The 16302-nt window shown below is 33.8% G+C and overlaps 2 protein-coding genes and 1 long non-coding RNA gene across 8 annotated transcripts; 1 reads left to right on the plus strand and 2 right to left on the minus strand.

Annotated features, from left to right (window-relative positions):
* Nucleotides 1-427: 427 nt before the first annotated feature.
* LOC118439416 lies at nt 428-1729 on the minus strand. Its single transcript, XR_004837418.1, has 4 exons — nt 1250-1729; nt 1070-1163; nt 660-743; nt 428-578 (listed from the first exon to the last, which is right to left on the minus strand). It is a non-coding gene; the product is annotated as an uncharacterized LOC118439416 (long non-coding RNA).
* Nucleotides 1730-3647: 1918 nt separating this feature from the next.
* Nucleotides 3648-7218, minus strand: LOC118439418. Of its 5 annotated transcripts, none has more exons than XM_035860719.1 (4): nt 6763-7218; nt 6188-6663; nt 5957-6116; nt 3648-5889 (listed from the first exon to the last, which is right to left on the minus strand). In XM_035860719.1, exons 1-4 carry the CDS (start codon nt 7013-7015, stop codon nt 5789-5791), a joined length of 990 nt encoding a protein of 329 aa, XP_035716612.1. In that variant the 5' UTR covers nt 7016-7218; the 3' UTR covers nt 3648-5788. The 5 variants fall into 5 exon arrangements, with proteins under 5 accessions (XP_035716612.1, XP_035716611.1, XP_035716609.1 ...); XM_035860718.1 differs by having other exon boundaries at nt 6736-7218; XM_035860716.1 differs by having other exon boundaries at nt 3648-6116; nt 6736-7218.
* Nucleotides 7219-10251: 3033 nt separating this feature from the next.
* LOC110860864 lies at nt 10252-15039 on the plus strand. 2 transcript variants are annotated; one of them, XM_035860701.1, is made up of 4 exons: nt 10252-10324; nt 10928-11080; nt 11147-11298; nt 12714-15039. In XM_035860701.1, the coding sequence occupies exon 4, from the start codon at nt 12739-12741 to the stop codon at nt 14155-14157; it is 1419 nt and encodes a 472-aa protein (XP_035716594.1). In that variant the 5' UTR covers nt 10252-10324; nt 10928-11080; nt 11147-11298; nt 12714-12738; the 3' UTR covers nt 14158-15039. The 2 variants fall into 2 exon arrangements, with proteins under 2 accessions (XP_035716594.1, XP_021965669.1); XM_022109977.2 differs by having other exon boundaries at nt 10928-11016; nt 11108-11298.
* Nucleotides 15040-16302: the final 1263 nt, after the last annotated feature.

Consider the following 16302-nt stretch of genomic DNA (forward strand, 5'->3'; position numbering starts at 1 on the left):
ACAATTTGCATCTATAAATTTTGTCCTAAATATGCCTTTACCTGGTCCAATTTGATGGTTAAACCAGCATCAAAGATTTTCTCAACTGAAATTCAGAAGTCTGTATTTTAAAGTTTCCTTCAAAAACCAAATTCTGGTGTTCGATTTTCAAAAAAATATTTATAATTTGGGTTTACATCAACCAAATTTTTTCAAATTTTCCAAATGAATGAAATAAGTTTCCTGAATTTTAAAAAATATGCCAAAAAATTATGACTTATGATTTTTTAACCTAAAAAAATTGTACATACGAAATTACATGCTATACAAGTTTTCAACATGCAGATTTCTTTTTGGAAACAAGTACTTGATTTGTTTTTAATTTTTGTCGTCAAATTTATTTATTTATATACTTGTTAAAGAAAATACATAAAATACATAAGTAAAAATATTGACCGGAAAAATTTTGCTAAAATGTTTCCCACAAATGGAAAGTTAGTGCGGGTCGAAAATTTAAAGACAAAATTGAAAAGCTTAAAAGCCAAACATAATATTTAGTAATAAAAAACATGTCTAATTGAGAAGCAGGTGTAAAATCACTGGATTTGAAAAATAACGGTTTAGATTAAAAATGTGAAAAAATCTTTAAAATCAATGTATTCAAATTGTTCTTGTTTAACCTGTGGTCAAGCCCGTACAACTTTTTTTCCTTGGAATGATAAGTGCATATCAGAGAAAAGTGGATAAAGCTGCGAAAAGTAGACCTGAATGAATATAAGGCCAAAATGAACGCATTATTACCTGTTATTTCACGATAATATATACTACATAAAAGAATCTTTAAAATCGGCATTAAATCTTCTCAAAATTTCGAGTTTCCAGGAAATCTATTGCTAAGCTTCTTCTGGTAATTACAAAAATACAACTTTGGTAAATAAATTCGACTAATGAAATAGCATTCAATTTCTTCAACTGAAATTTAAAAGTCTATATTTCTTAATAAAATTAATTTTAGAACTTGTTTGATTTTCAAAGACGCAATTTCTAATCAGTTATTTCTTGTAAATTTTCCACAACTTAAATTTTTTACCTTAATTTCGAAATTTTGTCCTTATTTTCGTCATGTTACCCCGAAATTCTCAAATTTTTTTAAAATTTGACATGAGTTGACCTAATCTCTGACTCTAAAACAGGTCCCATATTCACCAAAATAAATACACAATATTTTCAATGCAGTCATTTTTAATTTAATGAGTTAAATACATCTCACCTCATCTCCAATTCAATTACGGGAGGAGAACACAATTAGCACAAGAATGGAATCCTGTGATCATTAGGAAGCAGTCAGGCCGTAAATTGAATGGAATAATGGAGTGATTCGTATGCAAACTGTGGCGTCGTCGGGGTCGGGTTGACTCCTCCGGTAAAGAGGAACACTTTAAAAGGCCGGATTTTGCATAAAGTGTGTGACCGGAATAAAGGAACACTGTTAGAAATATGGTATAATCAGGAGGAATTGATTTCTCGGTAGTAAAGTTGCTACCGCTTGGTTTTAAAATTATACCGGTCGGTACAAAATTTGCTACCGACATGGTAAAACTTTAATATTGACCTATTCATACATAGTATTACTTATCTATCGATACAATTTTGGAAGGATCATATATGAATACCGCTTGGTATCATTTTAATACTGGACTTTTACACTGTTAGAAACATGGTGTAATGAGGAGGAATTTATTTCTCAGTATTAAAGTTGCTAACGCTTGGTATTAAAATTATTTCGGTCGGTAGAAAATTACGACGGATATGGTAAAACTTTAATACCAAGCTATTATTTACTACACGGTATTAAGTGTCACCACCACTTTAGTAGAGTCATATATGAATACCGCTTGGTACTATTTTAATACTGGATTTCTAAGAGTGAATCGAAAATCTAGTCAAAGATAAAAAAATGTTGAAAAATCACTGACAAACATTTTACATGTGTGATCCGTTTAATGGATAAATGACAGAATATTAACAGAGTATTACATAAATTTGTTGACTTTGTAAAATTGGAGGGGTCAGGTTCCGTAATGTGGGAGAAATGCATTCGAATATTTGTAAACTTGTAGAATCCATAAATTTCAGGAACATTTATATAACAATTAAGAATCAAAGAGGCAATTCACACAGGCCTTGGTAACTCTGTAAAATCCGTAAATTTACTTATCCTTTACAAAATTTATATTACAAAATTTTTAAAATATTCCTGAAGAAAATTAGCTCACAAAGTCAATTTTGAGTAGTTTTTTTCAAGCTAATTCTGAAATTTTGAATTTTTGTAGGAACTTGACGTTGTATTAATAATTCTGAAATTTTGAATTTTATAGGAATTTGACGTTATATTAATAATACTCAGGAGTAGAAGGTCATTACTTGTCGGGCCCCGATTTCGATCTCCTTTGGATATGTTGTAGTACTACATGAGTGTAGAAAAAGTGAAGGAGGGTTAGACTCCATGAGCCCATTTACGCCCGCCACACCCTCTCAAAGGCGCCAAAACCCCCAGAGTTGCCGCACTAAAATCATCGCCAAAAATCGAGTTTTGGTCAGATTTTCAAGAAATTTACATTTTTGTGATTCCAGATAGTTGCTCTATCATATCCAATAGCAAACTCAACTTTTTTGAAATTTCGAATGTTTTCAATTCATACCCTTGGTCAGAAAATCTTCGAAAATATTGATATTAATTTAAAGTAAGCAAGATTTGCCTTTCCTTTGTTTAGAAGAAACTGATATTGTCTATTTGTATCATCAATGAGGAGTATTTTTAATTTGTTTCCATTCGTTTCATGAAAATTTTCAAATTCAATTTTACGAAGTAAATTTTAAATTTAATTATAAATAGTGTTCCAAATTTAATTTGTAGCAGTTGGTTTGAATTTATCTGTAATTTTGAGCAGTTTTACAATTTTAATTGTGTGCAGTTTCTTTTTATTAATTTAAGGTTCAGCAATTTTTTAATTTAATTCCAAGCATTTTTTGTAAATTAGTTTTGAGCAGATTTTCTTAATTACATTTCAAGTAGTTTTTTTAAGTTAAGTTTCAGAGTAAGAGCTCGACGTTGTGTAATAATATTTGTAAAATTCAATAAATTCAAGTAAATACAGATCCATCTCCTTTTTCTGCTTTTTGAAGTCATTAAAAAGTATAATTGAAAATTATGCGCTTTTTAAATTTGTTCAGGGAAATTCAAATTTAATACATAATGGTATTAACTTCCTTAATATTTGGTAATGAATTTGAATTTCCCTGAAATTATTATTACCATTTCTACGATAAATCGTAACCGAGGTGGTAGAGCCACATAGTCAATCCGCATGGTAATGATTCATTAATACCTTATTTTAATATATGACCCAATCAGTCCGTAAAAATTTGCTACCTATATGGTAAAACTCAAATACCGAGTTATTACACAAGGTATCACTTATCAATCCCACTTTGATAGAGTCATAGATGAATACCGCTTGGTATTATTTTAATACTGGATTTCTACGCAAAACAAATACGAATATTACATAAACGTAGTTGAATAATCGAGACGGTATTTCTCCACCTAATGTTTTTTTTATTTCTTTCTTAATTTATGAAAGACTGTGTTTTAAACAAGTCCCCCATCCGCAAAATTGGTTGAAAGTGACGTCGAAACGACGCAGTCGGAAATTGGTCACATATGGCCGGCAGAACCTAGTCTAAACAACCATCCATATTCGCCTAAAATGCGACCGTTGATTCAACGTGGATTTGATCGTCAGAATCAACATAAAATCGACGGTCGAAATACCGTTGAAAGTATGGTCGCATTATGGTCATAATTCACCGTCGTTTATCCGTCGATTTAATAATGAATATACAACGATAATATTGGCAACGTGATTCTTTATTATACAAAAATCGATCATTCATTACAAAAGAATCAATTATTAGTGTTATGTAAAGGAATACAAATAATGCCACCTTCCAACTCCATTAACCAACATTTTTGCCTTAATGAACTTAAATTAATATACATGGAACAACATACCAGTCATCAACTTTTGTAAATTTTTTAACTAGTAATGTATCGGAGCCAGGTACATAACTAATAATAATTACAATTTCACCAGTCTCTATTTTATAACAATTATTACCTTTAGAAAATTTACTCTGACATGATGGAGATATAGGCTTGGCTGACAATTTTAAATGTTCCTTTTCTTTTAATCTACTTATACATTGTTCGAACGGTTTATAAGGAGATCTTAATGTTCTTTTAATAAATTGTATATTATTCTCAAAGTCATATGCACTAAAGTTATCCAGTCTCCCATAATTCATGGCATCAGCAGCAATGTGAATTAAACAGTGCACATTATATACTAGAAAATTTTCTGAATATAAGTCGCTAATTTTTGAAACGAACAATCTAAACAATTTGTTAGCGTACTCATTCCATTCAACATTTTGCGCTTTCTCGCTTATCAAAATTGAAGTCGCTATACTCAATAATAAAAAATGATGATATTTACTCTTAGGCAAAACACTTTTAAGAACTGCAGGACCTGTGTAAAGTAAAAATGACCTAAACTCTGTCGCCTTCCACATATCTACATCTTTAGCCGTTCTCGGCTTTCTACTAAAATTATTAGGACAGCTTGTTCGTAAATTAAATAATGATTCGTTTAATTTTAAAACGCTACTGGGCGGTAATTTATATGGGATTCGACCTTTTATCCAACAACGTAACAATTTTCTAACTACTCCTAAACAAATACAATGCATGTAATCAATAGGAACACAACTAACTAATGGAAAATCTATACGTGCAAATGGTGAATTACCAGAGTGATGATTTATATCTAATTGCTGTAAAAATTCGTCGTCTGTTCTAACAGGAGCAGATAAATCAGGAAATATAACTCTACCTGTCCATTTTCCTACAACTTTACATTTTTCACACCCATTATAAGAGTTGTGATTTTTGCATTGCTTAATGAAACTACGCGCAGGCGCATCAGCAATTATCCTATCAAATTTAACTTTGATTATACTATGATTAAGAATTAGACCAACCGTTTGCAAAACTTGGATTTCATCTACTAAATCCTTCAAAAAATTATCGACTAATTTTGGTTTCGTTTCCCCATAATATAACCCAGCTACAAAAACTCCAAATTTACTTTCAATGCATGAAACTTGGATCGGCCAAAATTGTTTCGACTTACTTCTAGAAATTGGAAGACCATCGACACTAACTGCTACCCTAATACTTGTTAGTAAGGGCTCAATAAAATCCTCGTTGAATTGAGCCTGCAATGAACTAGTTATACCAAAATAACTAAAGTATGACCCATCGTCATTTCTAGTTATCGTTTTAACTACTGGAATGTCGCCGCGTAATAAAGTTCTTTGGTCTATAGGAAGAGATTCGAAACAATTATGGCGTCTCAACAATTTCAAAAGTTCCTGTGTAGCAATACCTGTAATATTGTAATTAATTGCCCATTCCCTTAAACTAACTTTAAATTCACTAATATCAATATCATTAAAAGGACCATCACTACCCGTGTCACTTAAACTAAACAAAATCTGACTTCGCTCCTCTGACTCTGAGTGAATAAAATTATTTACTAATCTACCAGTATCTACCGTATTAATATCATTTAAATGATTATTATTATTTTCTGGAGTAGGAGTAATTTGTCGCTGAGTGTTTTCAATGTTCTGTTGGACTCGTTTTGCAATAATACGTCTTAAATTCCTGGGCGACCGACCTGTCCTATTGGTCTTCTCCATCTTTAGGGGCGTACTTGAACCAATTCTTTGCTGTCCCTAATATCTCGTCGTCATTGGCCACAGGATACCGAGTACGGACAGAATCTAAATGACATAATAATAATTATGAAAACCAGCTGCAACACTTATTTACTTCACACCATGCTCTCACCCTTTAAAATTTTCAAAATCTCCAGATTTTCCAGTGCGACTTTGTTACCTTTCCCGGTATAATTAATTTGACATCTCAAACTGCCACCAATTAATTTTAGCAATACCTGCCTAGTATTCCTGTCAGTATTTGAACCGCCAGTTGTACTCAAATATGAGATCTGCAGTTTCATAAATTCAGTTACCACACAATTTGGATCAACATTATTTAAGAAATATGTTTTTATTGTACCAGCAGTTTTTTATGGGAATCGGATGATTTCAGCCAATCCTCAAAAGCCACGAGTTCCAATCTCCCAGCGATCGGCAAAGGTGGTATAATAGAATAATCTGGGAGCAAATTGCCACCTTGTGAATTTGCACGCAACGTGTGAATGGCAGCTTTAATTTCCCTTATATCTTCTGCTTGTCTCTCTAATAACTCGAAACTTTTTTCATGAATCCTAAACAGCATCAAATTAATAAAATAAGTTGTAATAAGTGTAATAGCCATAAATATAGAAATATAATATGTATAACATATTAACAAAAACATGCCTTCAATTAGAGACTTGATGTCAGCTGTATCCGCTGCCGTCGCCAAAAATAACTTAGGATCCTGTTCAACATCAAAATCCTCTTGAACGATAACAGGTTGAGGAATTTCTGGAACGACTGCTACCTGCTGATTATTCTCATCTGGAGGGTGGGGCTGGTCGCCGGTAGATTCTTGACAACAAAACAAGTTAAATATATAAATGTTAAGAAATATAAAAATAGAAGTTAACCCAGTTAACTTACCGATCGTAATGTCAAATTGATCCTCACTGATTTGCGTTGTGGGAGGAGCAAGGAATAAACTATTATCCAGATCCAATTCAGAATCACTACTTGAATCACGGCTCTCAATTACGACATCCTTCTTTTTCTGGACCCTGCGTCCACGTCGGATTCCAATGTCGTCCTCCTGGCTACTTTCAATGTTTGAGGTATCCTCAGCTTGTTTTAGCTTCAAACAGGCGTCGTGAAATGAACCTAATAATAATAGTAAATTATCACAGGCCATACATTGAACCGACATTTTATTATACAACAAAAGATGTTTCTAAATCTTACCATAACTTCCTAGAATTTTTTCAAAAGTGTGAGAAGTCCAGGATGGCAGCGGAACAATTTCGCACTTTTTCACCATAGTCTTTAAGGCAGATCCTTTACAAGGTGGCCAAAATACTTCTTTCTGGTCTTCTTCGATCCATATTATTGGGACAATCTCAACTAACTTTGTCCCTGAGGAATCGGACTATGGAATATTTTTTTGCCTTGTCAATTTGGGATGACATGAAGATTTATTTTTTAATTTGGAAGGACAAGAAATAAGTGTGACTCGATGAGCACAATGCGATGGTGTGGACTGACTTGAGAATCGCGGAAGCATGGCACTTGGATGGGGAAATGGTGGATTTTACGTTGAGAAATCTTAAATTATGCAACGGTCGCAAAGCCGTTGAAAAATTTTCAATTATGCGACGGTGGAAAAGGCGTTGAAAAAGTAGTTAAACTGACCTAAAATAATATGTTCGTATTGTCTTATAATATGATGGTCGAATCAACTGCTAAAAGTGGTCGCAAAATTTTCGTCGCATTAGTCGACGTCTCTCCGACGTCGTTTAGCCGTATGAAAACCCGACGGTCGGGTTGTTCATTTTTCGACCATTTGGCGACCAATTTTTGCGGATGGGGTCGGCAGATTTGGTTAAAAAATTGTATTCTTAAGTAAACCACGAGACGATAAATTCGACTTTGGGCTAACAATAAAATAAAATAAATAAAATAAAATAAAAACTTTTATAATTTTAGAATTGGTGCTTATATATATCTAACTTGATCAGAATTTTATTAAAATTTATCCAGGAATGAATTTCCATTTTCCTAGAAATGAAAATATAAAATTTCCGTAAAGTTTCAACAGTTATCTTAATTTTGTCTTTAATTTTGAGCAACTCTGGTAGTTCCCAAAAATTTCAAAATATTTTTACATTTTCTTACACACATTAGATATTTCTAGATTTCAATCATTAAAATATTTTCGCTATTGTTTTAAAAATACGTGCATTTAAAAACAAAATAGTTCTTCAATAAATAGGAATCTGTACTTTGTAAATATTTTAAATATAGAGTCATATATTTTGTTGAAAAATGACCAAAACCAAAATGGGAATAAATCTAAATGTTAATTACAACAGTACAAATTCTAGATAAACCATTATCGTTGTGTAAATCCATCCAAAATTTAAAATTAGTAAAAAAGAAATTAGATCAAATATTCACGAAATATTCACTCAGTCCTTGGTAACTTTGTAAATTTTGCAGATTTTGCAAAATAATTTTACAACCTTTAAATACAAAATAAAAGGATGTGTGCAAGTTCACAAAAATGTGTGAGCTAATTTTCCTTGGAGCTATGCGAAATTTTGTATTTAGAGTTTGTAAACTTTCAGAATTTAATGATTTTACAATGTTACTGTGTGAATTGAATTTTCTTTATAAATGTTTGAAAAATTTTGTAAAAGTTTATAAATTTACATAATTTTTTTACAATATTACCAACGACTGCGTGAATTTGCTCATTTGATTTGATTAAGCTTTCAAAAATTTGTGAACTACTGTTGGTCCAGTATTATTAGTCTCAAAAAATTCTGAAAGGTTACCTGGTAGATTATTTATTTTTCAATTAGCAACCAAATAACCTCTCAGAAAATTTTCCAAGAAATTGCGACTATTAATATTGGATGAACAGTAATTATCCTCAGAAATATTTGCAAAAATTTCGTAAAAGTTTGTAAGTTTCCGGATTTTACAGTGTTACCAAAGACTTCATGAATTGCTTCATTAGGAAAAAAGTGCAGGTTACGAAGCACTACTGGATATACATACAAACTCATTTACTAATTAATATTAAAAGCCAGGTGAGAATTAGATGGGGATGGATCTTGCATAAAGGATTTGATCGATTTTTTTAGGGGGATTTGAGGTCACTTTTACGGTCATTTGAGGTCAGAAGGGGTCCAAATTACAGGAAAATTACATGAACTCACATCCTTTATGCAGGTTCCGTGATTTGCATCAGTATAGATTTTTTTCTAGGCAGGTTAATTACGCATGGAACGATACGCGAGATGCATTTGAATGCCCATAAAAAGGAATGAGCATACTTATCCATTTTCAGGAACGGATTGATCTCTTTATTATCTTGGTTAGGTTGAGCCAACACTCTAAATACTTATGTGGTAATGGGTATTATGCACTTTTCCATCCAACAATTGCCACTCACAAATTGCCACTCGACAATTGCCACTCTTGACCAATTGCCATCCACCATTTGCCACTCCACAATTGCCACTCTTTAACGCTTTACCAATTGCCATCCACCATTTGCCGGTAATGGTAATGATCATTATTACTAATTTGGTGAAAGAATTTGGTAAAAGTGGTAATATTTGTTTTCTGCGAAAATTAAAGTTTGTTACGAACCTGGTAATAGATAAAATAAGCATAAAATGTGTAACCGAATGGTAGCGATAATTATTATAATTAAATACTATTAAAAATGAAATTCAAGTTTTTCCTATCGGACTGAATTGATTGGTTACTTTTTCTGTGACAAATCATTACCATTGAGGAGTCGATTTTATTACCGAAAGCGTTAACTCTGAAATTAAACTTGTTACGAACTGGTAATAATATAACATTATTCGCGACCGAATGGTACCCATAATTTCGACATCATAACGAACAATTACTCCATCATTATGTATTTTCATGACAAATCGTTACCAATCGCGGTGGCAATTTTATTACCAAATTTTTTAGAGCGTAGAAACTCGTTATGAATTTGGTAATAAAATAATTCTAAATGAATAGCATTGCTTTCTACCAAATGGTACCCATAATTTCTACCACCTCAAATTTTCTACCGACCTGATAACCAACAATTACTTTACGGAATTCGTTACCATCCTGGTGACAATTTTACTACCAAATTATTTAGTGTGTCCATACATACATAAATGAGCCCAGATATTGTCTCGCTTCTCTCTTCTCTACCTGTGATCGTTGCTGTTTTTTACAGCCGTCTTTTTACCACCGCACAGCGGAGACAAATTAGTTGTTGATGACTTGATAATGTTAATGCTTTCTGCTCATTTACCTGCCCACCTTGGCTTTGCTGAATGGCATACTAATAAAAATAATGATACCAATGTCGCCTGCATAAAGTTAACCAAAACCAAACTCAACCTCTACCCTGGAATAGTCCAGATTTGGTTGGGTTCAGATTTTTATTGCAGTTTTCGCAAGCAAACAAATGCAACACAACACATCCAAATTTGTTGTAGGTTTCCTAAATTACTATGGAGGTCTCCCAGCGTATGCTCTCCAATTCTGACCAAACTAATGTCACTCGGTCGCAAATTTGATCAGTATGAAATTTGCGAAAGACATAATTTCCCAATTGGCACGCTTGACAGAGATATTTGCATCCGAAGAGGAGAAAATGTGTCTGAAAGTAAACAAATTTTATACTTTCAAAATTTACTGCGTGTTTTCTCCTCTTTGGATGCAAGTATCTCTGCAAAACGTGCCCATAGTTAGATCGTGTCTTTTGCGAATTTCATATTAATGAAATTTCCAATCGATTAAGGCTAATTTGCTCAAAATCGGAGTGCATATCGCGCTGGTAGGCAAATAATATATCAAGAAATTATTAAAAATTTCCCGAAATTTGTTATGTTTTCGTGAAATCGTGTAGTTGAAATTTTACAAAGTAAAAATTCAATTAAAATCATGGGATTTGAAAACCTTGTCTCTTCGTAGATATATCTTTCGCAAACTTCATATTAACTGAAATTCCGTACCGAATGAGACAAATTTTCTTAAAATCGGAGGCTATTACGCTGGGAGACCTTCAATAAGCTAAAAATTATTCACTTTACAGTGCAAACTTTACTTACACTGCCCACCGTCAACAGGACGAGGTACACATTGTAACATAACACAAAACCAGAGGCGGATTTTGGCGAGAAGGTGAGAACACCAAAAATGGTCAGCAGTCGTCAACATGATGCTCGTTGTTGTTGCATAATAATAAGTAAGCGAGACAAAAAAATCTATGTAGGTAAAATTGTGCCGTGTTGAATTCTCAGTTGGTCAGCAGGAGTGACCAGAAAGGTGAGATTTTCTTGCTTGGGTCTGACTGAACATGAGAAAAACTAGACTGAACCGGACCTGACTGGAGCCTGGAGACTCGTTGGCTGGAATAAATTCCATTGAATTTTATTCTCAAAATTTATTTATTAGTCATTTAAGGTGGGTGAATTTTGGAATTTTGATATTTTGACAATTAAATAGTGACGCAATTTTACCTTGAAATGTTAATTATTATTTCCACATAATATAAATTTAAAAAATGGGTTTTAAATTTGACATAAATTTTAATTTGTGAGAAAGTTTCGCAAAAAATGGAGTGATGAAACTGCATGCACAAATTTAGGAGTGACAAAATTAGTAAAATTTCACAAAATTGGGGAAAATTGAAATCTCGACGATAAATTTCATAGAATTTTGTTATAGTTATTAAATTTGAGTGTGTGAATTTTTAAATTTTAACTACGGAAGCCGGACGAGAAAATCTAATTTTGAATTCAGAATTCTTTAAACACATAAATTTTAATAGGAGATTTTAAGTTTGACAATGGGCTTACTCACGACAATGTCTTATTTCGCGTCGCAAATCATTTAGCAAACTTGAGAAGATCAAAATATTTAAGAAGTGAGTGGATTCGCAAAATATGACTTTGCAAATCTACTAAAAGCACCTATTTTGATATTGTTTCAATGGATTTCTGTAATTTCTCTTGCTGGTGATGGTGAAGATGAGTTGGCGAAATAATTTTTAGAAATAAGAACACGCCTTCTTCCTGGGTAAATTTGTGAAAAAATCACATATTTTTCCAGTAAAATTTTTGCGAAATCTCACATATCTCGCAAAATTTCGCAAGTTCTGTTGTGCTACTCTCAATTTGCGAGATTTCAATCCGAGACGCTCAAAGTATTTTAATTTGCAATCTGCAAGTTTCATAAAAAGGGAGCTGTTAAAACTGTATGCACAATTTTAGGCGTTGCAAATTCTTTAAAACTTAAAACAAACCTTTGTGGATACGTACTCGTCTAATCTACGAATTACGTTTTTTAACCTTTATTTAAAACAATTGTAAAACGACGTCAAAATACAACTTTTGTAGAAAACCATTACGCAAAATATTAAAATTATGAATGTAATTTCTGCAAATTGTATTTAAGGAAAAGGAACGATGCATCCCGGAATATTTTTAAAGACGACACGTTTGGTGTAAAGTTTTCTAACCAGCTGATCTAATAATTTTTTTGTCATTTCTTTTGACTATCTGAGAAATCATTAATTTTAATCCATCTCTCACAAAAATTTGCAAATGACTTCGAACAGAGCAAATTATTTTTCTGCTCGTTTCGATTAAAAGTTTGCATTGAGACATACTCGAAATTTAGGTTTGTTTAATTTACACCGACATTGTTAACACTGAATGGTAATTGTTGATCACTTGTTAAAATTCAGAAAATCTTTGGTGTACATTTTTCATATAATTTCTCAACTTTTTTTTAAACGATCATGAATTGAAAATTTTCCAACAATCAAAGTCAAATCTGTTTAACTTCTAAATCATCCTGTTTCCTGTATTTTTCAGAAACGGACTTTACACCAGTCAAAAAATGGAGACGGATGTCAAGTCGACAGATCGTGGGGTGGAAGGAGAAATTAAGGAGACCCCGCAAATTTCAAACGGAGCCACGCCTACTTCGCACCTTGCCCCATCCAATTTGCAGGCAGCTATCAATAATTCACAGGCGGCCACGCCCACTTTACCCGCCGCCACGCCCACTTCACAAACCAATAATTCCCAAAATACCACGCCCACTTCACCCCAGGCCACCCCCACTCCTAAAATCACCCCTCCTCCCCCTCACCTTACCCTACCACCCCCCACTTCACCCCGCCTCCTATTCCACTTCACCAAAACCTTCGTATCCGTCATGGAATCGACCATATTCTCCTCCCATCACCACCACCACGGAACGTCCTCCTCCCCCTCCTCCGAAGACGAGGCGGACGAATACTGCGACGATTTCTTCTACTCCCGCTACTCCTCCTATCCCGCCCTAGACCCGTCTCACCGTACCCCAATCTCCGATGAGGAATTCGCCTTCGAAAAATACTTCCCCGCCGATCAAAAACCAGCCCTGCGCGACATCTTCATCACCACAGCCTTTGATCTTTTCACCTCGTATGAATACCAGCTGGTCATTTTAGTCCGGGAAAAACGAAAAATCGGAGAAATCGGGGAAGACATTGTGCACCGAATCCTCGACAATTTTAAAGAATCCCAACGTGGCATAAACCCCGAATACGTCCGACCCGAAATTACCCCCCAGTTATTAATCGAACTCGCCCTCCAGCACTCCGAACCGGAAGGGATCACCTACAACTCTGAATGGAGTGCCGTTGAAGTCCTGGAAAACCCGGGTATCCTAATCCCCGGTCATCCCGGCTCCTTTTATCGGTCCGATTGGCAAAAAAACTTTATCGGAGTGAAGAAAAAAATCGGATCAAAGTACGGTTTCCGGTTAAAATTCGGGTTCGAAACGGAACTCAGTATTCTTCGATGGTTTGAAAAAGTCCCGATTTCCGTGGTCTACCCGCCCTACGCTAGGTACGAGTATGTCATCGATGACGCGGTGAAAACCCGGGTGAGATCCGAGCTCGAAAAGGAGATTGAACTGGAAGAGAAAATGAAACGGTTTGGAATTCGGTTTGGCGACGAGGAGCGGGATTTGAAAGATAAAGTTAAAGAGTTTCAGATCAAGTTGCAAATTCAGAGGCAGGAAGAGGACAGGAATTCGGATAAGGTGATGAAGCAGGTCGTCGCGGAGGTGCAGCGGGGGCGGGATGGGGGTAAAGTGAGAGAGAAAGTGGAGCGCTTAGAGGAGCGCGGGGTGATTAAGAGGGAGGAGGTGGAAAAGGGGAGGGTTGGGTTGTTAAGGTGTAATTACAATGTGAGGTTTGAGGTTAAAGAGGGTTGTGGGGGGGAGGAGGAGGAGGCGTGGGGAAGGTGGGCGTATGAGAGGAAGTGAAAAGGGGGGATATATTTCGGGGGCAAAGTGAGACAAAATTAGGGGAAAATATGGAGCGCGAAAAGTCGGAAAATTTAAATTAATTAAAAATCTTGGACGATTAAGGAACATTGAAAATAAGAAAAATAATTATTTTTTAAATTTAGGAAATTCACGCAGCCCTTGGTAACTTTGTAATATCCGTAAAATTCGCAAATTTACAAACGCTACGAATATTTCTAAGGGAAATGTGCTTACTAATTTTTTAAAGTTTGTTCAGATCAAGGGCGTCTTTTTATTTTGTAAAAGTTTGTAAAGTTATTTTACAAAGCTCCACGGATTTTACAAAGTTACCAATTACTGCGTGAATTGCCTAATATATTTGGAGAAAAGTGAGACAAAATTAGGGAAAAATATTTGGGGCGCGGAAACTCGTAAAATTTAAATTAATTTAAAACTTGGATAAAGTTGAGACGAGAAAATTAATTATGTATAACGTAATTCACGTCAATATTTATAGCTCAGTAAACTTTGCAAATTTCGAAGCGTTTCTACGAATTTGTAAAGGCGAATAAATAAATTATAAAATTGCACATGTCTCTTTTGTAAAATAATTGTACAGTTACATAAATTCATTTATGATAAGTCCTGAATGAAGGCCAATTTTACAACGTTTACACAGAACTTAGGAGTATCTACATACGTGATGCGTAACTGTAAGCGAGAACTGTAAATTAAAAAATTTGTATTCATGTGAAACTTTTAAGAGAGGCGGTAGAAAAAATGTAAAAATATAGAAACGAATTATGGATTTACTGTGATTTGCACATAATTAGTTTAAAAATAAACTTTTGTGATCGATATTTAAATAAAATGGTCAGTCGTTGTATTAATTTTGGAAAATACGGATAAGTTTTGGCATTATTTTGCATTTGGTCTTTGAAAACTTGCAAAATTGGCTTAAATATTAATTTCCATCTCGCAAATTTTACCGTTCGAATTAATGTTTGTTTTCTAAATTAAACAATTTGAAAAATTTTGAAACTTGAAACACTATCTGTACAATTTCCTCCCCACAAACGCACATATTTAGGATGAATACCTGGAACAAATAGTACAAATCTGCAAAATGTTGCACGTTGCAAAACGTTTTTACCACATGTCAATTTAATGTTGCAAATTTTGCGAAATTTGTCAAATTTCGGAAACTCGCGTAAACAATAAGGATGCAATTTTGTTCCACAATTTACCCAGACAGAACAGAGTTGACAGATTATGGCGCAGCCTACAATATGAATCTGGAACACTTTAGGTTATACAATTAGGAAATAATATTTATAAAGTGTCGTGGTTTTGCTAAATATTTGCAATTTGCAAGTTTTTGCAATAAATATTTGTATGTAATATTTTGTGCAAAAAATAATTCTGTCAATTTGCCTACTATCAACAACTCAGGATACCGTGTACCTTGTTAAACATTTCTATTCAAATTTTAAGAATATTATGACTACGGCGTCAAGCTCGTACTAAATGTCAAATTTCCAGCTAAATTCTTAAAACCTGCAGTGCAGACTCTATATAGCCCGAGTCAGGGACAGCGTTCTTGACTCGGTGAGTCAGAATTCTAAATTTTTTCTCCGAATTGACCTACATAATATTACAAAACTCCATGTTGTAGATAGTTAAATGTTTGAGATTTTCTATTATTTGGCATCAAATCCTTTAACATCTTGAATTTTGAATGCGAACTTTGAAAGTTTTGTAAAATTATTTTTCCCGTGTTTTACTTAACAATCTTTACACGTTACAAAGTTTGGCATGGATTAAAGTTTGGAGCAAATTTACTCTTTCGACCTATTTATAATTCCAATAGGAAATATGGAGGCAAATTTTGTAACATAATTTTCCAGGCGTGTATAAAACTAAAAGATGTCTTTGGTCTGAGCAAATTTACAAAAAATTTGGAGCTAATTTTCCTCAGAATTATTTGTAAAACTTTGTCGAAGTTTACAGAATTTACGGGATTTACAAAGTTACCAAGGACTGCCGGAATTGTATTATTGCCAAACTTAATATCCCTTTGTAAAATTCTTACTTTAAACAGAATAATATTTATATTTAGATTTCAGCCCATACAAGGTCATATTTAAGAAAATTTCAAATTTC

Source organism: Folsomia candida, unplaced genomic scaffold (genome assembly GCF_002217175.1).
Source record: "Folsomia candida strain VU population unplaced genomic scaffold, ASM221717v1 Fcan01_Sc035, whole genome shotgun sequence".
NCBI lineage: Eukaryota > Metazoa > Arthropoda > Collembola > Entomobryomorpha > Isotomidae > Folsomia > Folsomia candida.

What these genes read in the sequence shown, in the direction of transcription:
- LOC118439418 (XM_035860716.1), bottom strand. Translation starts at nt 5,805, where the DNA reads ATGGAGAAGACCAATAGGACAGGTCGGTCGCCCAGGAATTTAAGACGT.
- LOC110860864 (XM_035860701.1), top strand. Translation starts at nt 12,739, where the DNA reads ATGGAGACGGATGTCAAGTCGACAGATCGTGGGGTGGAAGGAGAAATT.